The following is a 24,267-nucleotide window of genomic DNA, read 5'->3' as shown; positions in this document are numbered from 1 at the left end:
CTTTGTACCGTCGACTCGCGATCGTGTCAACGCAGACGTTGCATCTGCAATGAAACGGACCCGTCCGAATGCTCTCTAATTTCATGTGCGACGACATTTTTTTGTTGACGAACCAAACAACGACGGACGCGATCAATTTATATAAAGATAATTACAAACCCAAGCTTTTTCTTCATTCCTGTCGGATAAAAATACATCTAATAATATTCTACCATCTGCATAACGTTTCCATTTATGATAATTCGCTTCATTGTTCAACGAAAGATGTTTAACATCATCAACATTTTTCTATGATTGGCTTAACGTTCTCTAGAAAGACCGCGATTATTCCACCGATTTTTCACAGATTTATACGTGTAATTGACTCATGCATAATCTCACTGGTATATGTGCAGCTTACTTATGAAGGAAAGGCCAAAATGACGCTCACATTGAAAACAACGAAACAACACACAGAACAAAGACAAGGAAAGAAGGATATTTCTCTGTGTAGTTCTATTTCACTGCTGTTGGAGCATTAAACGATACTGAATGAAATGATAAGGGAGACACAAAGAAAGGTGTTGCGCATTAATTGTCGGCGTATCAATGTCGAACCGTGAACATGCGGACAGCGGTCAAAGGAGGTCGCGATAAGGAACTGCTCCAACGCGAGCGACACCCAGACCGTACACCTCCAGGTGTATACCCATCATACCCGCACGTAGCTGTGAAGCCCATTGTTCTCACTGATTGATCTTTGTACTATTCTGTGCGCATTTCCGTGTTATTAACGCCTCGTGCAAATGCGCATTTATGAACAGGCGTTTTGTCTAATCGCGAACGCCACTGGTACATTTACGTTGGGCGTTATGTAACAGGGTGTATATTTAATGTATGTGCTACGCCGGGCACGGAATGCAGAGTGTGTATGTGCGCAAACGAGCGCCAGCTGCACGAACGTTGCCGCTGCGCCACACAATGGCGTAGACTTCAGCGGTGCTCGACGAACTTTTAGAAGATTGCCCGCACGGGCAATCTCGAGCACCTTCTCTGCGGCAATCCTTCCGCTGCTACCTTACCTCTAGCGTAGCCACGTTCATCTCCGGGCGAAGTCCCCGTTGTTTGCCACCGTTACTTTGTACGGTAGGCTCAGCCTCGCTCGGAGGTATTTGGGATGGGATGTGATTCCGACTAGCTAGAAACGGGCGCGAAAGCACAAGATTGTTTTGTCGACACGAACGCACCGATGAGGGAAAGGGATTCTAATAACGGGTCAGTCAATGATTTTATTTCATACATAATTTACTTGTCTCTAAGATGGTTTTTATAATGCACTATCCACGTATAAATTTTAGGCCCACGCTGCTCCTGTGATTTACTATACTTGACGTATACGGATGCCGTCATCTTATCCGCTGCCGTAAATAAGTCATGCTTATTCACTTTCGCTACGTAATACGCACAATTGCCTTTTATCGTCTCGCGATCTCACGTGAGATGGCCGGTGACTTCGTCCGAACACGCGAAATTAATAACGTGAAGCTGGCCAGCTTACCTTATTACAACGGCTCTTATCTACGCCGACGCTCAGATTAGCCTCGTTTGTATTCCAATCTCGCTGGAGAAGTTGCCGATGTCGACTCAGACGTCTACCGTATCATTAGCGTGTGTTTTGTCAGTATGCCCTTTTCTTTTCTTAGCTATAGTCCTTCACAAAACAGCTACACACTTTTAAGACGGGATGAAACGTTCGCACTTCGAAAGGGCCATAACCATCTGCCGCAAGTAGCTATCCTAAACTCTTTTCTTTTCGCTATCCTTATCTTCCCACGCAAAGAGCGCTCTCAACTCGTGTCCGGCAGATGCTACCCCTCGCGGGCAGTTGTCCTGACGAGGTGAGAGCACCAATATAACGTTCACCGTTACAGAACATATTATTTTTCTGTACTTGGAAAACAATCACAAAAATTTATTGAAACTTTTTCAACAGTATTTCAAATCAAAATGAATCAATCAGATGAGTGTAATGCATATTTATTCAGTTGGAATTTATTCCTATTTTGTGATGCAATATCTAATGCAATAATATGTTCACACCAACAATTTTTTTCACGACTTCTCAAAATTGTTGGAAAATTCGGTTGTGAGCACCGAAATTAGTTCAATTGTGGGCAGTCGTTTTGTTTTTTTGAAATTGCTAGAATATCGTCGATGATTGAACCTAACTATTTTGTAAGCAATACCTAATTAAATATATGTATGTTAATAATTTTTTGTTTCCAAGTATTTCTTTTATATTAACATGTCAATGATGTTTTCATGTATTTTTCGATTTCTTTTAGCCATGCCGTCCAAAGATAAATGGAAAAAATCGTCGGATATAGATTTTAATGTACTCCTTGATATCATTAAATGTTCTTCTGTGGATAAGCTGTCCACAAATTTCTAAAATGTTCAAAAATAGTTTATTGAAAATTGTTCAATAGTTTTTCTAAATTATAATATAGTTGTTCTAAAATGTTATTCTAAAATAAATAAACCTTTATTTTTTCTATATTCTTTGCGATTTTTCTTCATATTTTCTCATTTTCAGCATAATTTGGAAGATTAATGCAATACAACCGAATCATAATATATTTTGGCCAAAAATAACCACTTCACAAAATTAACACAAAAAATTATTCTATTGACGGAATCAATTTCGTCCCTTTGTTCGTAATTAGCTAAGGTCTCTAGCATGCCACAGATACCTACGTATATAGCCAAAAAATATACAGTTGGTGAATGGTTATGATCCAAAAATAAATGAATTTCCCCTACTAATAATAATGTAATTAATGTGATTGTATTTCATTCTGAAATCTTACCAGCTCGCTCTGTTTTCATGGAGTCCCAAACATTACAATTGAAGTCATCATAACCAGCCAAAAGCAATCGACCACTTTTACTGAAGGCTACACTTGTGATACCACAAATTATGTTGTCATGACTATACATTGCTAATTCTTGATCAGCTCGAATATCGAAAAGTCTACAAGTAGCATCATCTGAACCTGTTGCAAAGGCAAATCCATTCGGAAAGAACTGCAAAATTAAGTATGTTGAATATATAAATTTTATAATAATAATATTGATAACATTCTGAGAAAAATTTTTTTTTATCTGATATCAAAAAACCAAGCATTATGTTGAAAATTTATAATCTACATTACATAAAAATACTTGACGATAACGGAGATAATAAGTAGGATTGTATTGAAAGTAGGTAACATAGGTAGAACAGTACAAAGTTTTCTATTTCCTGCATTCTTGCAAAAAAAATTTTTATAAATTATCCTGTCTCTTATAAAAGTTTCATTTGTGATATACCCAAAATCTATAGCCCTATTACTGATATAAAACCTCTAAACCTTAGTTGGAATGACTGAACAAATTATTGCAACATATCTTCTTGTCACGTAAGACTAGTGAAAAAGAACTTATAGGAGCGAGAATGTTTTTATGTATGTATTCAGCCGCCTTTATGTACTTGGCTTGTAAAAATATATAAGAGACCATTCTCCAATCAACGAAAATTTCATGCAAAAATTTAGGGATGGAAAAAGATATATTGAGGGCAACATAAATGGATACTCTATATAAAATTCAACTCGAAATATTACATCAGTTTTTTTTTGTAATGGTTGAATGTTAACAAACAAGTTTTTCAATGTAAATTACGGTATGTATTTTAGATGAAAAAGTTTTAAATGAAATTAATTAAAAATGAAGGAAAACCTACATACCTCAAAAGTTTTAAATAAAAGTTGTATATAATAAATGAAAAAGCTACAATTTAAGCGGCCACGCCATTATTATGATTGATTAGTTATTGTAAAAAGTAGCTATAACTCTCGAAAATGGTTATTGTTAACCTATCGAATATTCATTAATTACGTTTTCCTTTCAATTTTATTTATAATTTGTCTGATGACAATAAGTGAATATTGTGTATAAAAATGTAAATCGTACGTTTATATGAAGATATTTCAACATTGATTTGTACCAGTTTGTTTATTTAACAGAGCTAATTTTATGTGTGTATTAAATGCATAAAAGGTGTTTAATATTTCTTAAGCCTAGAAAATCTTAGTATTATGTATATTAATTTTTTCTCTTAACAGTTAGGATGTTCCGTTAATTTTCTAGAAATTACTGCTTCTTTTTTAACAGTCCGTATGTTTACGTCTTTCCTGATTATCTCATTTATGATCAACCACAGCACATTCGTGATAGATCTGACGGCTTGGTCAATCTTATGTTTGGCAAATTTTCAAGGATATCGATGTTTGATTTAATGTCTGTATCCCTTCTTCGACTAATTTTTATTTTGCTTTTAAGAGATTGCTCTTACGACTGAATACATTCATTAGTTGTTAAGATAATTTTATTAGTAAACTACGACATGCCCAAAGTATGTGACTGTAATTTTTTTTCGGCCTAAGTTATTGAGTTGCAAGATGGCTCAAAATCTTTGTCAAGATGTTAATTTTTATATTTTATTAGAGACAAATGAAAAAATTTATGTTCAACTCCTTATTTTCAGTTTAAAAAAAAAGACGCTGTTTTCGTCATCAATAAATAGCTTTGAAGTTTTTTCTATTTATTGCAGATATTTATTATTGACAAATTCATTTAGCTGCATTCAAGGTAAAGATTTTGAAAAAAAGAAATTATATTCCATCAATAGGAACCGAGTTAGATTTTTTCAAAATTTTAGCTCTTTCTAATTAATAGTGAGAATGAAAATGAAGTGTCGGAAAAGACGAAAACCGGTAGTGGTGTAGGAAGATTTTTATCAGCCCTCTCGTACGTTCAAACTGATACGTTTGGAAAATTTGTGTCTATCTCACAGGAAAGGTTCCCAAGGTGTACCTCACCGATTTTTATATTATAATATGTTATAGTTCTCAAAGAAATATCAGAGACATATTTTCTTTTGAACAAAATCTTCTGAAAATCACCCCTAAAGTTCATCCCTAAAAACAATTTTTTTTTCAATATCTCAAAAACTATTTGGAGTTTCTTAGTAAAATCAATGTCAAAAAATTTCTTATAAATATACGTTTCTTCAGCCATAGCTTTTATACCGAAGGCTTGCAACCACTATTTTTTTACGGGAAATAAAGTTGATTAAATCAGCTAGTTTCAGTTAGAAATTACAGATAATGAGAAAATAAAAAATTTATTTGACGTGTTTCCGGACTTTTGAAGAAAAGCTTTTTCAGGGGTGTTTTACTCCTACAATCCACCATTGCTAAATCATAAGAAGGCTAATGTACCTAACTTTGAAAACATGGTGTTTAGTCGCTTTTTTTAAATAATTAAATTCACACCACAAGCCAAATATCCAACCTAATCATCTACCCTCTAACCCACCTAACCCCTAAAACCCAACCCTACCAAACCACAAACAGGCTAACCCATCTAACCCTGGAAACTGCGAATTTAGTTGCTTAATATTTTTTTTTTTCAATTAAATTTCACACTACAAGCCAGTTCATCCACCTAACCATTTACCTCAAATCCATAAAATACAAAGCCACAACCCTCAAGTGGGTTAGAGGGTAGATAGGTTGATTACTAGGCTTGTGGTGTGAAATTTAATTATATAAAAAAAAAAAAATAAACTCTGTTCTCAGAGTTAGATGAATTAGCCTACTTGTGATTTGGTAGGGGTGGTTTCTAGGGGTTCGAAGGTAGGAGTTTAGGTTGATTAGTTGGATTGTGGTGCAAAATTTTATTATTTTAAGAAAAATAAACGACTAAACACGATGTTTCTAAGGTTACGTAAGTCTTCATAAGGTTTGCTAAGGGTTGATTGTAGGGGTAAAACACCCCTGAAAAAATATTTTCTTCAAAAATACCGAATCACGTCAAATTAAATTTTTCATTTTCTCAATTAATTATCCCCATTAATGCAATTTCTAACTGAAACTAGCTGATTTAATCAACTTTGTATAAAAAAACTAATAAGAAAAATACACAACTATCCCTGAAAAAATAGTGGTTGCAACCTTAAGTATAAAAGCTATGTCTGAAGAACCGTATGAAATACACAGCTCCACAAAAAAAATTCTATGCACGGAACCACACCACTATATCCTTATGTTACTAGGGTCGCTGAATCCGAATCTAATATCAAAATTAACATCTTGACAAAGATTTTGAGCCATCTTGCAACTCAATAACTTCGGTCGAAAAAAAATTACAGTCACATACTTTGGGCATGTCGTAGTTTACTCATAAAATTATCTTAACAACTAATGAATGTATTCAGTCGTAAGAGCAATCTCTTAAAAGCAAAATAAAAATTAGTCGAAGAAGGGATACAGACATTAACCCATTAACGCTCACAGGACGGTTTTTCGAGACCTGAGTTTGAACTATTCTCATGTCATGAATTCTCGTGGAAAAAATTCAGGAACCATTGTTTCTTATGTTTTCGAGTGTCCTCTTTCCAATGATGCTGGTTAAAATTGTCGCTGAAAAACTTTTACGGTCTAAAAATCAAAAATAAATAAAAAAAACATGATTTTCTGATTTAATTTTTTTTTTAAATCGACTTTTCGTTCCCTAAGCATTTTTTTTAATGCCTAAAACCCTTATAGATCGCGGCCTCGAGGTTTTAACTACAAGTTACTATGGTTCTCCGGATATGAAAATTTTTCGTATAAACAAAATGGCGGCCGAAGTGAAAATATTTATCTAAAACTTTACAAATTTTTTTCTCGAATACTATAGATTTTCATGAAAATTTTTAAAGAACAAAAATGTCTTAGAATTAGTTATAAAATACTCTCAAATTTTTTCAGAATCATCCGAGAAAATTTTGGGATTTCGGAAAAGTCTCTGAATTGAAAATTTAAAAATTATGTCGGAAAATTTTCAAATAATTTGAGAGCGTTCTTTGTTTGTTTTTAAGACATTTCTATTCTCAGAAAAATGTTCCTAAAGAGTATACTTTTCGAGAAAAAAAATGTTAAAGTTTGCTAAACAAATATTTTGTTTACCAAAAACCATGCACTTTACGAAAGTTTTTCTGAGAATAGAAATATCTTAAAAACAAACAAAGAATGCTCTCAAATTATTTCAAAATTTTCCGACATAATTTTTAAATTTTCAATTCAGAGACTTTTTCGAAATCCCAAAATTTTCTCGGATGATTCTGAAAAAATTTGAGAGTATTTTATAACTAATTCTAAGACATTTTTGTTCTTTAAAAATTTTCATGAAAATCTATAGTATTTGAGAAAAAAATTTGTAAAGTTTTAGATAAATATTTTCACTTCGGCCGCCATTTTGTTTATACGAAAAATTTTCATATCCGGAGAACCATAGTAACTTGTAGTTAAAACCTCGAGGCCGCGATCTATAAGGGTTTTAGGCATTAAAAAAAATGCTTAGGGAACGAAAAGTCGATTTAAAAAAAAAATTAAATCAGAAAATCATGTTTTTTTTATTTATTTTTGATTTTTGGACCGTAAAAGTTTTTCAGCGACAATTTTAACCAGCATCATTGGAAAGAGGACACTCGAAAACATAAGAAACAATGGTTCCTGAATTTTTTCCACGAGAATTCATGACATGAGAATAGTACAAACTCAGGTCTCGAAAAACCGTCCTGTGAGCGTTAATGGGTTAAATCAAACATCGATATCCTTGAAAATTTGCCAAACATAAGATTGACCAAGCCGTCAGATCTATCACGAATGTGCTGTGGTTGATCATAAATGAGATAATCAGGAAGGACGTAAACATACGGACTGTTAAAAAAGAAGCAGTAATTTCTAGAAAATTAACGGAACATCCTAACTGTTAAAAGAAAAAATTAATATACATAACACTAAGATTTTCTAGGCTTAAGAAATATTAAACACCTTTTATGCATTTAATACACAAACATAAAATTAGCTCTGTTAAATAAACAAACTGGTACAAATCAATGTTGAAATATCTTCATATAAACGTACGATTTACATTTTTATACACAATATTCACTTATTGTCATCAGACAAATTATAAATAAAATTGAAAGGAAAACGTAATTAATGAATATTCGATAGGTTAACAATAACCATTTTCGAGAGTTATAGCTACTTTTTACAATAACTAATCAATCATAATAATGGCGTGGCCGCTTAAATTGTAGCTTTTTCAATTATTATAACATTTAATGAATGGATTATATAAGTCTAATGTAAGGTATATGAGTCGTATGAGGAAGCATTTATTTTTAATCTATTAATGGCAAAAAAATTGATGTATTTATGCAATAATTATTAGATATGTTAAAAATGGCCATGTTCGAAGCTTACTGATACATTTTACAATAAAGTAATCAACAAAATTAACCGTGCTACAGCTTAAATTATAGCTTTTTCAGTCATCAACAACTTTTATTTTTAATGTTTTCATCTCAAATGCATGGCGTGACTTGCACACTTAAAAATGTTTATGTCTATTTATACCCATATAAAAAAAGTTAAAACAAAATCTTGAGTTGAAATTTATAGAGATTATCTATTTATATTACCCTCAACCTATCTACGAGATCTGTTCAAAAAGTATCACGAATTTTGATTTTCCGCGGGCTACGTAAATTTGATATTTGGTTTTTTTATAGCGTTACGTTGTTATTCATGTCCCTTACTTATGCTAACAAGGTCGGCCATGGATGTGTTTTGGGTTGTCGTCGATTTTTGCCTGTTCTAAAAAATTGGATCAAAGAATCTGTATCAAATTTTGTGTGAAAATCAAAATAAAGTGCGCGGACGCATTCCAAATGTTGACTGTGGCATATGGTGCAGCTACCTTGGGCCAAACCAACGTTTATCGGCGGTACAAAATGTTCTCAGAGGGCCGAGAAGATGTGAATGACGAATAACGTGCCGGACGCCCGAGCAGGTCAACAATAGACGAAAACATTGATAAGTGAAGAAAATAGTATTGGCCAATCGTCGAATCACCGTTAGAGAAGTTTTAGAGGATCTGAACATATCGATTGGCTCATGCCATTTGATTTTAACCAATGATTTGGGCATAAGTCGGATTGCTGCGAAATTCGTGTCAAAAATGCTCAATTTCGACCAAAGCCAGCATCGCGTTCATATTGCTCGGGATATATTGGACTTGGTCCGTGATGACCTAAATGTACTCCAAAGGATCATAATTGGTGATGAATCATGGATTTATGGTTATGATATGGAAACCAAAGCTCAATCATCTCAATGGAAGCTGCCGCATGAGCCAAGACCGAAAAAAGCGCACCAAGTTCGGTCGAACGTGAAGATTTTGCTCACAGTTTTCTTCGATTACAGGGGCGTGGTGTATTATGAGTTCTTGCTACAGGGTAGTACAGTCAATAAAGAATATTACTTGCAACTTATGCGCAATTTGCGCGAAGCAATCCACGAGAAACGTCCGGATTTATGAAAGAACAAAAACTGGTTTTTGCACCATAACGCCCATGCTCACACATCGTTGCTTGTGCGCGAATATTTGGCCAAAAATAACACAATAATGGTGCCACAGCCACCGTATTCCGCAGACCTGGTCCCCTGTGATTTTTTTCCTGTTCCTAAAACTGAAGAGGCTCATGAAAGGACGACGCTACGCCATGCTTGAGGAGATAAAGATGACATCGAAGGAGGAGATGAACAAGATCACAAAAAATGATTTTTTTAAGTGCTTCGAGGATTGGAAAGAACGTTGGCACAAGTGGTATTATATCCGAGGGGGATTACTTTGAAGGAGATAAAATCTTACTTTGATCCGGATTACTATGAAGGAGATATTCATGACTAAATAAATAATTTTTGAAAACATACCAAATTCGCGATACTTTTTGAACAAACCTGGTAAATCGACTTTTTATTCTTTAATATTTGCAAAAAACAGTTAATTTTTGTCTCCATTGAATGGACTAAATATTCATAGTCCATAACTCGTACATATTATCTAATTTAATATATGTAGATAACACTGTCGTCGGACGACTTTTTTCTACTACAGACTAAAATTAGCAAAACTTCAAATTTTTATATCTTGCCTCCAAAAGATGCTACAGCAACCGACAGAATATGATTTCAAAGGTCTTTTGTAGAGCTTTTGAATCATATGAAATACATATAAGATTTTCCTTTATTTGGGGTTGTGTGACAGTATAAATAAAATCAATTTTTTCCGTTTTTTCTCTCGAACTTTAAAGCGATGTACTTTTGTGCGAAGTTATCGGACAAAAAACTTGATATATATCACATACGAGGGTGGTCCGATAAGTACTTAGCCTCACCGCCCGATGGCGCCACTTTCGCAAAAGAAATATTCTATCACGTACTACAACCTCCTCGATGGTTACTGTCGAGATTTCAGCCGGATCGGAGTTGTAGTTTATTTTTGAGAGCATGTGAAAGCAAGTGTGTCCGTTGATTTTTGAAAAATGGAAAAAGAGCAGTATCGGTCAGTGATTCGATTCTTGTTTTTGGAAGGGAAATCGTGCAGCGAAATCAAAAAGCGCTTGGATGCTGTGTACGTTGACTCTTCTCCTTCGATGGCGACCGTCAAAAATTGGTTTAACGAGTTTCCACGTGGTCGCACGTCGATTTTCGAAGAGCCACGTCTAGGTGCTCCGAAAACGGCTACCACGGAGGATAACATGACAAAAATTCACGATCTCGTATTGGCAGATCGACGATTGAAGGTGCGCGAGATAGCTAAGATCGTAGGCATCTCAAAAGAACGCATGGGTAATGTCCTGCATGAAATTTTGGGTATGAGAAAACTGTCGGCGCGATGGGTGCCGCGTTTGCTCACTCCGGACAACAAGCGCAACCGTGAGACAACTTCAGAGCAATGCCTAACGCTGTTTAAGCGCAATACAAAGGAGTTTCTGCGTCATTTCGTGACAGTTGACGAAACATGGATCCACTGATATACACCAGAGACCAAGGAACAGTCGAAACAGTGGACTTTACCCAGCGAAAGTGCTCCGAAGAAGGCGAAGACTGCCCCATCGGCCTGAAAGGTGATAGCCACCGTTTTCTGGGATTCACAAGGTGTGATCTACATCGACTACCTGGAGAGGGGCAAAACGGTCACAGGGCTGTGCTATGCCGAATTATTGGGCCGATTCGACGTCGAATTGAGGAAAAAACGGCCCCATTTGGCGAAGAAAAAAGTGCTCTTTCACCATGACAACGCACCGGCTCACACCTTCGCCGTCGACATGGCCAAATTGGTCGAATTAGGCTACGAACTGCTGCCCCATCCACCGTATTCTCCAGATTTAGCCCCGTGCGACTTCTTTTTGTTTCCAAACTTGAAAAAGTCACTCGCCGGGCAGAAATTTGAATCGAATGAGGAGGTAATCGCTGCCACGGAAGCCTACTTTTCAGACCTCGAGGAAACGTATTTTTTAAACAGGTTAAACAAGTTGGAGCATCGCTGGGCCAAGTGTATCGAACTAAAAGGAAACTATGTTGAAAAATAAAACGCCATTTTTCCAAAATTTTCGTTTTTCTTTTGTAGGCTAAGTACTTATCGGACCACCCTCGTAAGCTCTTTTAAAAAGCTACAAAATTCATGTGCGAGAAAATCTTTTAAATATGAACGAGTTACATACGTTTTACAAAAAACTGACCTTTTTATAAAATTCATTGTATCTTTGAAAGTTGTGATTATAAAAAATACTTTAATAGAAAAAAATATTGCATTTTTCAATGATTAACTGCCTATTAACTAGAAATATAAAAAACGAACATTTTGCTCTATATGAAGTGGTCATAAAAAAAAGGCGGGCATTTCGATGAAAAAAACGTTTCATTGATTAACGAAGAGTCACGAATTTTCTGTGATAATTAAAAAAAAAGTTTAAGTCATGTGTTTGTTTTTTCAATACAAATCTTTTAATATTAAAAAAATTAAGTATTAAAATTTTTTTTAATACTAAACTTTTCAAACTAATCATCATCGACTAACTACATTTTTAACACTAATAATAAACTATAACAAAACAAATACATAAATTAAACTTTTTTTTAAATACCACAGAAAACTCGTAACTCTTTGTTAATAAATAAAACGTTTTTTCATCGAAGTCCCCGTCTTTGTTTTTTATGACTACTTCACATAAAAAAATGCTTATTTATATATATTTCAAGTTAATACAGTTAATCCTTGAAAAATGCAACATTTTTTCTGTAACGAGAGCAGGCCGTCTGCCCGTCTCTCGTCCGCGTTTCTCCCTCCCCCACTCGGCTAAGCGTGGTGGCCAACGTTGGGCGCATTTAAGTATGCGCCTAACACTTGGTCTTTTGTTTCAGCGCCAAGGACGAGCCAGCGCAGTTGAGCGCAAGAAAAGTTGAAGAGCGCGGAGAGAGAGTAAGAAAGAGAGAGAGAGAGAGAGAGAAAGAGAGTATTAGGCCTATGCAGGGATTGGCAGGCGCGCAACGCGTGACCGATAAGCGACGCGTCGCGTGCCGCCTAACTAATAGGTCAAGGTAGGGAGAGGAGCGAGCGCCGCTGAGCGACTGCAAGATGCGCGCAAGAATTAGTGCGTGAGAGAGTCGCAGCCGAGCCTTACTAGAGTGAGGGAGTAGAAGCCTAGTCCTGCTAGAGTATGGAAGTTCGAGCCCAGCAGAGAGAGCAGTTTGGGATAGCCGGAAGGAAGCACGATCAACCCTACCGGCAACGGCTTTGCCGGCAACAGCAGCCAGCCCACCTGCCAAGAGAGTCAACGTCGCCGATGGAGACCTGGTCAGCGACAGCGGTTAGCGACGATCTGACCAGCGACGACGCCCGGTACTTCCTGCGGCAGCACATCGCCCAGGATTCCCGACGTTGCGAGGAACAGGAGAACAAAGGTCAAGCCTTCCTTTTCTTCTTTCTCTCTACACTCTCTCTCTGTTGTTGCGACGGCCGGTGCGCGTGAAAGAGATAGCCTGGCACTCACGTGCCGGCTATCTGAAGGTTCGCGCTAAGATTAATTTGTAGTGACGTAAGTTGCGACCGGTGAATTGTCCAGGCGCCCACGTGCCGGGCAATTTACCCGGTATTAGTCCGCGTAGTTTTTAAGTAAGTTTGTAATAGGTTAAGTATGCGATTTGGTATTAGTGAAATGCGAAATGTTCATTTGTGATTATCTTAAGTAGTTTATTGTTCTATTTGCAGTTTGTTAGTCGGTAATTTAGATTATATAATGCGCGCGTATGTTCTGTGTGATAATTAATAATAATAATAGGTTGTAAATGAGATTTGATTCTTGTCTGTGCATAATTTATTTATGAACCTCCCCTCGTTCTTCTCTCTCAATTGTCATGAGCGAAAGTGCCTCACTTACCCCACAAAAGAATTGGTAAGAAAGGATTAAGTTTTGTTACATTTCTATTAAAGTTTTTTTTATAATAACAACTTTCAGAGATACACGAATTTTATAAAAAGGAGAGTTTTTTGTAAAACGATATGTATCTCTTAAAAAACAAGTAAAAAATTTTCTCGCACATGAATTTTGTAGATTTTCAAACGAGCTTTTTAATGATATATCTCGTTTTCTTGTTCGATAACTTCCACCAAAGGTATGAGGGTAGTCCGATAAGTACTTAGCCTACAAAAGAAAAACGAAAATTTTGGAAAAGTGACGTTTTATTTTTCAACATAGTCTCCTTTTAGTTCGATACACTTGGCCCAGCGATGCTTCAACTTCTTTAACCCGTCTGAAAAATACGTTTCCTCGAGGTCTGAAAAGTAGGCTTCCGTGGCAGCGATTACCTCCTCATTCGACTCAAATTTCTGCCCGGCGAGTGACTTTTTCAAGTTTGGAAACAAAAAGAAGTCGCACGGGGCTAAATTTGGAGAATACGGTGGATGGGGCAGCAGTTCGTAGCCTAATTCGACCAATTTGGTCATGGCGACGGCGGAGGTGTGAGCCGGTGCGTTGTCATGGTGGAAGAGCACTTTTTGCTTCGCCAAATGGGACCGTTTTTTCTGCAATTCGACGTCGAATCGGCCGAATAATTCGACATAGTACAACCCTGTGACCGTTTTGCCCCTCTCCAGGTAGTCGATGTAGATCACACCTTATGAATCCCAGAAAACGGTGGCCATCACCTTTCAGGCCGATGGGGCAGTCTTCGCCTTCTTCGGAGCACTTTCGCTGGGTAAAGTCCACTGTTTCGACTGTTCCTTGGTCTCTGATGTATATCAGTGGATCCATGTTTCGTCAACTGTCACGAAATGACGCAGAAACTCCTTTGTATTGCGCTTAAACAGCGTCAGGCATTGCTCTGAAGTTGTCTCACGGTTGCGCTTGTTGTCCGGAGTGAGCAAACGCGGCACCAATCGCGCCGACAGTTTTCTCATACCCAAAATTTCATGCAGGACATTACCCACGCGTTTTTTTGAGATGCCTACGATTTTAGCTATCTCGCGCACCTTCAATCGTCGATCTGCCAATACGAGATCGTGAATTTTTGTCACGTTATCCTCCGTGGTAGCCGTTTTCGGAGCACCTGGACGTGGCTCTTCAAAAATCGACGTGCGACCACGTGGAAACTCGTTAAACCAATTTTTGACGGTCGCCATCGAAGGAGAAGAGTCAACGTACACAGCATCCAAGCGCTTTTTTATTTCGCTGCGCGATTTCCCTTCCAAAAACAAGAATCGAATCACCGACCGATACTGCTCTTTTTCCATTTTTCAAAAATCAACGGACACACTTGCTTTCACACGCTCTCAAAAATAAACTACAACTCCGATCCAGCTGAAATCTTGACAGTAACTATCGCGAAGGTTGTAGTACGTGATAGAATATTTCTTTTGCGAGAGGGGCGCCATCGGGCGGTGAGGCTAAGTACTTATCGGACCACCCTCGTATATCGCTTTAGAACTCCAGAGAATAAACGGAAAAAATTTACCTTATTTATGCTGCAACCCAAAAAAAAGTTAAATCTTATATGCATTTCATATCGTTCGAAAACTCTACAAAAGACCTTTAAAAACATATCCATTCGGGTGGTTTGGCATGTTTTGGGGCCGAGATATAAAACTTTAAAGTTTTGCTAATTTTAGTCTAGGGCGTACAAAAGTCGTCCGACGGCAGTGTCTGTTCTCATAGAGGCTCAAGATGATATTAAAAAACATTTCTTTTCAAATCTATTGCTATTCACAGACAATTTTACAGTATGAAAATATCAAGAATCGTAAAATCGCACCCTATATTTTTGAATTAATTGCTAAAACAGATGCTAATATAATTCTGAAAAATCCTGTTTGAGATTGAGTCGACCAGATCGAGCCAGAATGGTAGGATATTGTTAAATATTGAACAATAGTCAACTTGTATTTTTTGTTTTTTGATTGCAATGAAATTGCACTTTTGGAGTGCACTGAAAAGTCGGTTCTAAATTTTTTTTATTTTGTTCTATAATTTTTATTTGTTGATCCTAGGAGATATTTCTTCGTTTATTTTGTAGTGTTTGTAACACTCTTTTAAATGGCAAGAACAGAATTAAAAGATATTAATAGATGTTAGAATAAATACATACAAAAAATTCAAATTTATTTTCCTAAAAAGATTATATTTTTTTCTAAATTTGTCACATCGTAGATAGAGTATTATAAAACTTTTATAATATTCGTAAAGAAATCTCGGAGCTTTGCGTTTTTTGGTAAAAAAAAACACCTTTTTTAAATTTGTTGTCGTTTTTTCAAATTAAAAGAAAACATGCAGCTTACTTTTAATGAAAAACTAAATCTTTTCTGTTATAGATGAACCAAATACTTTATTTATATTGAATACATGAATTACAAGAAATTGTTATTTAAAAAAAATTAATTAAAAAATATTAAGTTCTGAAAATTACTGTTTATTTTAATTAGAATTGATCCTATATTTTTTCTATTTTTATTTAGCAGAAAGTGTAATTGTATTGCAATAATAAATTCTTTTCAACACATTCTCACATGCAAGAAATTTGTGGATAGATCATAGGGAATGCGCAAACAAAGAAAAAATTATGTAACTGGTAATTTGCCAATCACTTTTAAGCGAAACACTATCAACGTCAATACAAAGAAGTATTCGAAAATACTTGGTCTAATGGAACTTATCGTATCAAAACAGCCAAGGACTTCTTTAATTGAGAATAAAGATAATGTGATGTTTGTATCACTTATAATTTATTTAATAGTTCGTACTCTCGTGGTCTTGTTGCGTTAATGAGTAAGAATTCGTTTCTTTCAAATTTACTCTAATTATTAATATAAAATAAATCAACAAATAAAGTATATACGTATGTAAGTAAAATTTTCAAAGAAAAGGCATACTTTGCCCTAGTTTCTTATGGTGCGAATTGTCCCATAAGCAGAGTTAAAGTCTTTCTTATAAAGGATATAATTCAGCCCAAGTTTTTTATAATGCGAAGTGTTTTATAAGTTGAGCATGAATTATAATAGGAAAAGAGAGGATTTGCTCAGTTAATTACAATGAGAGAAAGAACTTAGGTATTAGCCAAGTTTATTCAATCTCATGCGCTCACTTTGCAAGGCTAGGAGTGAATGCTAGCCTGTGCAAAAATCAGCGTATTTATACACAGATTTTCCCGCCTATTTTCGTGGGACAGTTCTCTTCGAATCTCCGAGAATTATTCACAATTTTTGAGAAATGAATTTTCTCAATTTACAAATGAATGAACATTAATATTAAAATTTGAAAACATGTAAACTTTACAAAATTAGTTTTTGATCGTTTTTGTATGATTTACAATTATCACAAAGAGTATCGTTAAAAGTTATTAACTAATAAGGTTAATTAATGTAATATCACAATATTTAAAATAGAACAATAATAAAATTTTACATAGATTAATAGTTTATCAAGTGTAGAAGTAATTTCTAAAAACAAATACTCAAATTAGTTGATAACATTTGAATTACCATAAATTTTCATATTTGTAAAGGTTTTTTCTATAATCTTATAATGTAATTACTAGATTCATTAATTAAGATTTATAAATTATAAAGCTGTCATTATTATGTACAAAATTAAAGCTTTCGATCTATATACAACTAAATGTTTAAATAAATTATTAATTATTTATTTATTGATAACAGTTATAATTAAATTGTTATCAATGAAACCAATTAATACTCATGTTTTTAAGATATTCATTATAAATTTAGAGTATTCGCATTTTTTTAATAATTAATATTTACAATGTAATAAACAAATTAACTTTGCATATTGAAATTCAATATCATTTAATAATCAAACGCAATTAAAATTATTATAATCTAAATGTATGTACTAAAATGTTATAACGAATTTAATTCATTCGTTATGTCTCTCTCTTCCCACGCATGCATGTACACAATTCATATACTTATACTATATTTGAATTCACATTATATTATACAGCAGCCTGCAGCTGCCGACAACGTCGAAGTGTAAGGTAAGAGAGAGAGCCCGGCATGTCTATTAACGAGCCTATAAGCAGGGAGAGTCGCGTTCGCGTGTATGCGTGTATGCGGGTGGTCGCGCTGCCGAAAAGCGCGATGAAAGAGTGATGACGCCTCCCGCGGCAATTGACTGGCGGACGTAACACGGGCGACACGTGCTTGAGCGCGCGCTAAAGGATTTGCCTTTTTTTGCGGATTCGGACTTCCGACCCGGCATTGCCTTAGATTATTCGCGAGTGCGTGCAGTGGTGCGACACCTTGACACGACGGTGTGTGCGTGCAAGGACGTAGTGCTAGGTAGCCCACATTTCGTCACCACTGCAACCGGCGTCCGGGAACGCTGTTCAGCGAGCGAGCGTTTACCGCACGGAGGGCCTGGCCATTGACGCCTCATTGTAAGTACCGGCTCGATTAGCTCTCTCTCGCTTGCCCGCTCGCTTCTCTCTCTATCTTTACCGATTTACTACTGTACGCTTTCTCCTTAATAATTTATATAAATTATCTTTATCCTTCGTATTCTCTGCGTTTCTTTGACTTTGCGCCCGACTCCCACTCCCAATCCTTGGCGAATTCTCTGCGCTCATCACTACTTTTCGCGCTTTCCAGCCACCGCTACCTGCGACGCTCTACGCGGACCACGAGGCTGCTTGACATTGCGGCTGGTTGAAAGGCTTGGCCACACATGCACCAGCGTACTAGCCCCGTGGCGTTAGTAACTGATTAAGCCGAGCTGTCAATTAATCTATCCTCTCGATTATAACGGCGGGTTAGCCAAAACCCTGTTATAATGTATATAAAAAATGCTTTGTTTCATCAAAATTACTTTTAATTAACATATTTTATTCAAATAACAAAAACTATTATATCTATATCTATAAGTACGTGACGTAACGCTCCTTATATGGTCATGAAATGAGACTCTGGTACTAAGACAATCAAATAATATGTGTATTGGCGCCGTTTAATATGCTGATTGATGTAAACAGATTGATGAGTTTAGCGGGTTGCAGTGATTCAGTGAAATAAGAGAATAGATAGGACCGTTACAATAATAAGAATGACATCAGAATTCTTATTGAAACAAATGCACATAAGAAACATTACAAACAAGATGCAGATTTTAAAAACATAAATAGTAAAAAGATCAAAACTTACATATTTTCGTACGTCAGTTTAACAAACAATAAAAGAAAATCAACCACTGGCGAAGGTATGCTACTTCGATGTAAAGTCGCCAGAGCAGGCACGTCAATGGACTATGTTTATTGGAACGATTCTAACGAGTTCATCGATCGACTTAGATTGCTAATTGTCGAACAATCAGCTGGTAACCAAAGTCATGTAAACAAAATTCACTCGATTATTGCTTTAAAATCGATAAATCGTATCTACTCACTTATTATCAACTATAAGCAAGCGCGTTACCCATTTTAGACATCCAGATAGATTCCTCATGCCTAAATATTCATGTGAAAAGTTCCATATAAATATTTTACTGAAATGTTTAGAGCTTCACTTATCTCAGGTATTTTCATTCGATGATCGGTGAGTACAATGTCATGAACTTTATCGATCATTTTCTAAGGAGTTACCTTCTTTGGACGGCTAGAATGTTTAGCATCACTTGTGCTTTTTCTGTCGTAACGAAATTCAGTAAATCACGTTTTAGCCATGCCATACGATGGAACAGTCTTCATAATATTTCCTGGTTGTTCTTCAGTTTCTTTGATCGATTTTTTTACAGAAAATAATGTTTAATAAACACACGAAACTTACTTTTTTCCATAATTTTATATAAACTATGAAAAACTAACATTCGAAATTCATACAGCTGTAAATAATTTCTAAACCAATATACTGATATAAAACTAACTTTGTATGCTCACTCATACTGTATGGGACTCTCTTAGAGTCTAAAATACATTACGATAAGAGCATTATTTTCGGAGATGCGATGGAACGATTTTCATATCACAAGATTTTTTGATGTGAAAAAATAAGACTCGATCTTCAGAGATTTTTTACATGAATTTGCTTTCATTGACGTCAATTAAACTTTCTAGGCCATCATTATAGTCGTCGATAGATAATCCGTAGATAGACTCGATGATAATCGGATGTTCTCTTTAAGGTTAACATCTAACTTGAATGTATTCAGGAAAATCAATTAGAGAAGATAAACTTTACTTGAAAGCTAGGCCCTCAGTTATAGAAGCCATGGTTGAAGGATTAAGTAGTTGAAAAAAATATCACCGCACTAAACTTATGTAAACAAATCCAAGTCATAGAAACAGAAGAACACGTTTAATCACTGCTATTGTTAAATGAGTATTGAGGAATGAAAATTGTATAATAGCGTATTATAAAGGCAAATAGATATTACATTAATTTAACCAACCGATACGGCGTATAGATTTAACGCATATTTGTAATGCCCTGCGTTTAATATTTTTGATTGCAAATTGTTGGTTATTTTATTGATAATTCAATTACTGGTACGTTTATAAAAATAGGAAAAGGTAACCGTCATCAAAGAAAAAGAATCAAGATTTAAACTAATGGATGTTGTATTATCAAGAAAGGACTTTGTTCAACAATAACAAATATTGTTTAAAAAGGTTCTTTCGAAATACATGACTGTATTACAACCAGCCAGAACGAATTTGTAAATAATCGCAAAGCAAGTATAGAAGATAATGAAATTATAACAAATTTCAACTTTTCATAAACTTACGTGATTAAATTTTAAGACGCGATCTAGGCAATCTATTATTATGACAATCACATAACTATTCATCTGTTTTTATTTTATAAAAAAATAGATGGTGAAGTTAAACAGGATAATTCAGTAAATATTTTGGAATGATCAAAGCATAATCAAAATGCGGTAGTTTTGTTTCTAAGAGAAGCTGTAGATTATTTAAATAAAAAATACCAATAGTCTGTAAAAAAAATAATATATGGTTCAAATAGAACAGCGGGCCAGTACTGAAATCAATTTAATTTTATTAACTCCACTAGCAACTATAGCGATTATGTAATAAAAGTTTAAGCAAAATGCTAGCATTTCGTAAAGGTAAGATTATACAGAGTGGACCATTTTAAGTGGACCAGTAGGTTTTCTTGGAAACTATAAGAGATAGCGAAATATTTTTCAGACAAAAGTTGCTTAATTTCGAGGGGGTCAAATTCTCATGACCTTACCTTTGACCTTGGAGGTCATGTTCAAGGTCATTTGAAGGTCAACTTTGTTGAGTAACAATGCTCAAGTGTAAATTTCCACTATCTCTGCAATTTTGTATATTTGTTAAGTATCAAAAAGCAATAGACACATCTTTTCTTTATTTCGGCAGTTTCATTTTTAAGCATGGAAATGGCTATTTAATGTTTACAGGTTAATAGCGTACTACATTCACGTAATATAGAATCTGTTAATGTTTAACAATCAAGTTTTTTTGACCTATCGTCGAATCGAAATTCAATATTCATTTATTTCTCTCATCAATAATTCTGAAATCAACGCCAGAATAGAAAACCTATACGGTTTAAAACAGCATTCTTAAATGTTTCTAGGTCTGCTGATTCTAATTTTGATAATTGTTTCATCCTATTCGACGACATTAAAGGACGAACCTTTCTATGAGTCGAGCATAATAGTCCAGGCAAAAGACCGAAAAAGAGCGTCTCGCGTACTTTTTTCCGGAAAGCACGAAATTTTTACTGTGGATAGCTGACAGTGAGTGTAATAACATATCTTTATCCAAAGTCTGAAATCGGTGCAGAACATTGTTAACCAGCCATTTGAAAAAAAAATTTGATCTATTTTCATGTTTTCGCGTAATATCTTTTTTATTAGCAGTTGAATCGAAAAATGGTCTAATGGTTTTTTGTTCGTCTCAGTAAGACCTACAAAAGCATGTGTCGCACGTTAATACATGTGTTGAAATATGCAAGAGCGAGCATAGGCTATAGTATTTTGAGTGTTTGTCTATGAGAAAGCCCAGGCCGGGCCAAAACCCTTTGCTTGTTGCTCGCCCGCGACGCGGCTGCGACACAGCGCCACGTCGATGACCCCTGGTTCCAGATGAAGCAATAGATGTTTTCAGCGCTTTCCCTTTGCAAAAGTTTGCTCTTAGCTGTAGATGCGACCTTTAGACAGTTCAGCCTTAGCGCTCGTAGGAGTAACAACTTTTACCATCGAAAAGCTCAAAATTTTCTGTATCCTTAATTCATCATTAATAAATACTGTTTTATTCTGCTTAACCGATTGATTTTATTTTTATTTTAATAAAAACAATAGGTTATGGGCCCAGTAACCCTTGCACTGCGCATCAGTATTTGTGAACAAGCCACGCTGGCTTAGTGAATTACAGTGTTAAAGTTTTGAGCGTACAGTGTTTGTATCGATTGAAGTGTTTCTTTTGTTCCGAGTGGAAGTTTTCTCTAATCATTTACGATGTTTGATAAAGAAACGCTAGATGTCATAAAGCTCGAAGATGCGAACAACTATTGCAGTGGAAGTTCGAAGTGAGAAAAGGCAAAGACTTATTCGGCTATGTGGACGGAACGGAAAAAAAGCCAGAAGCGAACAAAACCGATGAACTCAAAGCTTACAACAAATCATCGTCTCGCGCCGAGTCGATAATTTTGTGTTCGATTGCACACAAACTGCGGTGCAATCTCATCAACTGTGAGTCAGCCAAGGAAATGTGGGATAAATTAGGTGAATTGTACGGAGATACAAGTGCCGACGCGAAACAAGCTGCTTGGAAGAAGTTTTATAGTTTCCGCATTACCGAAGGTGAGACAATGAGAGTGTAATTGGAACGATTCGAGACCATTCTGAAGAAATTGAGTGATGTCGATAAGGAGTCTACTGATGAGGCAATAGTGTCAAAATTGCTGACAAGTTTGCCAGAAAAGTTTGAACTTTTCACCGTCGCTTGGGAATGCACGCCGGAGACTGACAGGACCAAGAAAACTCTGCTTGCTCGATTAATCAAAGAAGACAATCGGCTTAACGAAAAAGATGCAACTTCGCTTGCCCTCCGCGTGCAACATGCTTCGTTGAATGTTTCAAAAAGTGATTCAAAGAAAAATAAACGCTCTAAAAAGGAAATTGAAGAGCTTAAAAAAAAAGCGCTGCTGAGTGTGCAAAGAAAAAGGACATTGGGCACGAGTGTGTCTGAAGAAAAATTCAGAAAAAAGTGAGAAGAACGAGAATTCAATGAAATCAGCAACCGCGCTCGAGTGTGATGTTATTTCTTCGTTCAAGTGCGTGAGTAACAGCGATAGGGACTGTTTTTTCGCTGATACGGGTGCCAGTAGGCATATGACATTCCGCAAGGACTTTTTCTCAGAATTACGCCCGAATCCAGCAGAGAGTGCGGTGACAGTTGCTGACGATCACTCTCTCAATGTACCTGGAGTCGTATATGAGTACGAGATGAAAGACGTGCTCTATGTACCTGAACTTGGATGTAATCTATTCTCTATTGGATCAGCGAATAGAAAAGGATTAAATTTTTTCTCCGATGAAAACGGATATGAAGTGCGTGATAAACTTGGAAATATCATCGTGCGAGGAGTCCCTTATGAAAATCTATTCCGCATGCTGTTTAAGGTAAAAGTGTCTACCGAATGCAACGCTGTACAACTAGATGAACCAAACAAGCTAAACTTTTGGCATGCGCGAATGGGTCACATCAACGCCCGAGCTGTAAAACACACGTGTGAACAGCTTGGAGTCGGAAGAATCGGCAAACAAAACTTTTAGTTTTGTGAAGGATGCGTACTGGGCAAGCAGTCTCGAAGACCGCATCCAAGCAGTACATCTGTAAGTAATTACGGGCCAGGAGAGAAAATCCATAGTGATGTGTGCGGCCCAGTAAATGTGCAGTCACCAAGTAGCACTCGTTATTTTCTAGTGTTCAAAGATAAAAATACGAGTTTTAGAAAGGTTTATTTCCTACGTAATAAATCTAAAGTCTTCGACAAATTCATGGATTTCGAAGCCTTTGTGTCAACGCAGCTGGGGACGAAAATAAAAGTCCTACGCACGGATAACGGCACTGAATATACCTGCGCGAAAATACAGAGTTTTCTAAAAGAAAAAGGCATCATAAGTGAATTTTGCTTCCCCTATATATACGAGCAAAACGGACGTGCCAAGCGCGAGATTCGTAAGTTTGTCGAATGTGCACGTTCAATGCTGCATGCGAAGAACGTGGACATCTGATTATGGTCTGAAGCAATGAGTACCGCCTGTTATTTGCTGAATAGGGTCATCATAAAGCCTGGAAAGATGCTCTCTCCGTTTGAAAAGTGGTTTAAGCACGCGCCTGCAATAAAACACTTAAGTGTTCGGCTCGATCGCTTACCTGAACGTTCCCGAAGAAAAACGCCACAAGTTCGACCCTAAAAGTAAGCCAGCCGTATTTGTCGGTTATGACGGTGAATCAACGAATTACCGCCTTTGGGACAAAGCGTCGCAGAAAGTGAGTATTAGCAGCAATGTGACAATAAATGAAGTTGATATGCCGAGTGTCGCAGACAATGCTGAGCCAGACATACTGAATATTAATTTTGGATTGGACAATGACGAAATGTCGGCAGTTCAAGCTGAACAGTAAGCTCCAGATATGCAAGTCCCACCTGACGTAGCCGAATAATATGTTCAAGAAGGACGTGAGTTGCGCGACAGACGCAACCTACAACCGCCAGACCGACATGGCGTGCCTACCGCCTACCTCGCCAATATGAAAGAAATGACTTTTGCCGAAGCGCACATCG

General features: G+C 36.2%; 1 protein-coding gene across 1 annotated transcript in view; it reads right to left on the bottom strand.

The window, feature by feature from the left end:
- Positions 1-2,832: 2,832 nt before the first annotated feature.
- Positions 2,833-24,267, bottom strand: part of LOC131665279 (guanine nucleotide-binding protein G(I)/G(S)/G(T) subunit beta-1) — a 265,346-nt gene continuing 243,911 nt past the window's right edge. Inside the window, exon 6 of the mRNA XM_058937065.1 lies at positions 2,833-3,066. Within this exon, the coding sequence (XP_058793048.1) occupies positions 2,833-3,066 (234 nt within the window). The remainder of the gene's footprint in view (positions 3,067-24,267) is intronic.

Source organism: Phymastichus coffea, unplaced genomic scaffold, assembly GCF_024137745.1.
Source record: "Phymastichus coffea isolate CEN01 unplaced genomic scaffold, Cenicafe_Pcof_1.1 PCOF00049, whole genome shotgun sequence".
Classification (NCBI taxonomy): domain Eukaryota; kingdom Metazoa; phylum Arthropoda; class Insecta; order Hymenoptera; family Eulophidae; genus Phymastichus; species Phymastichus coffea.
Note: the sequence above shows the minus strand (reverse complement) of the source record. Positions and strands in the feature narration are given on the sequence as shown.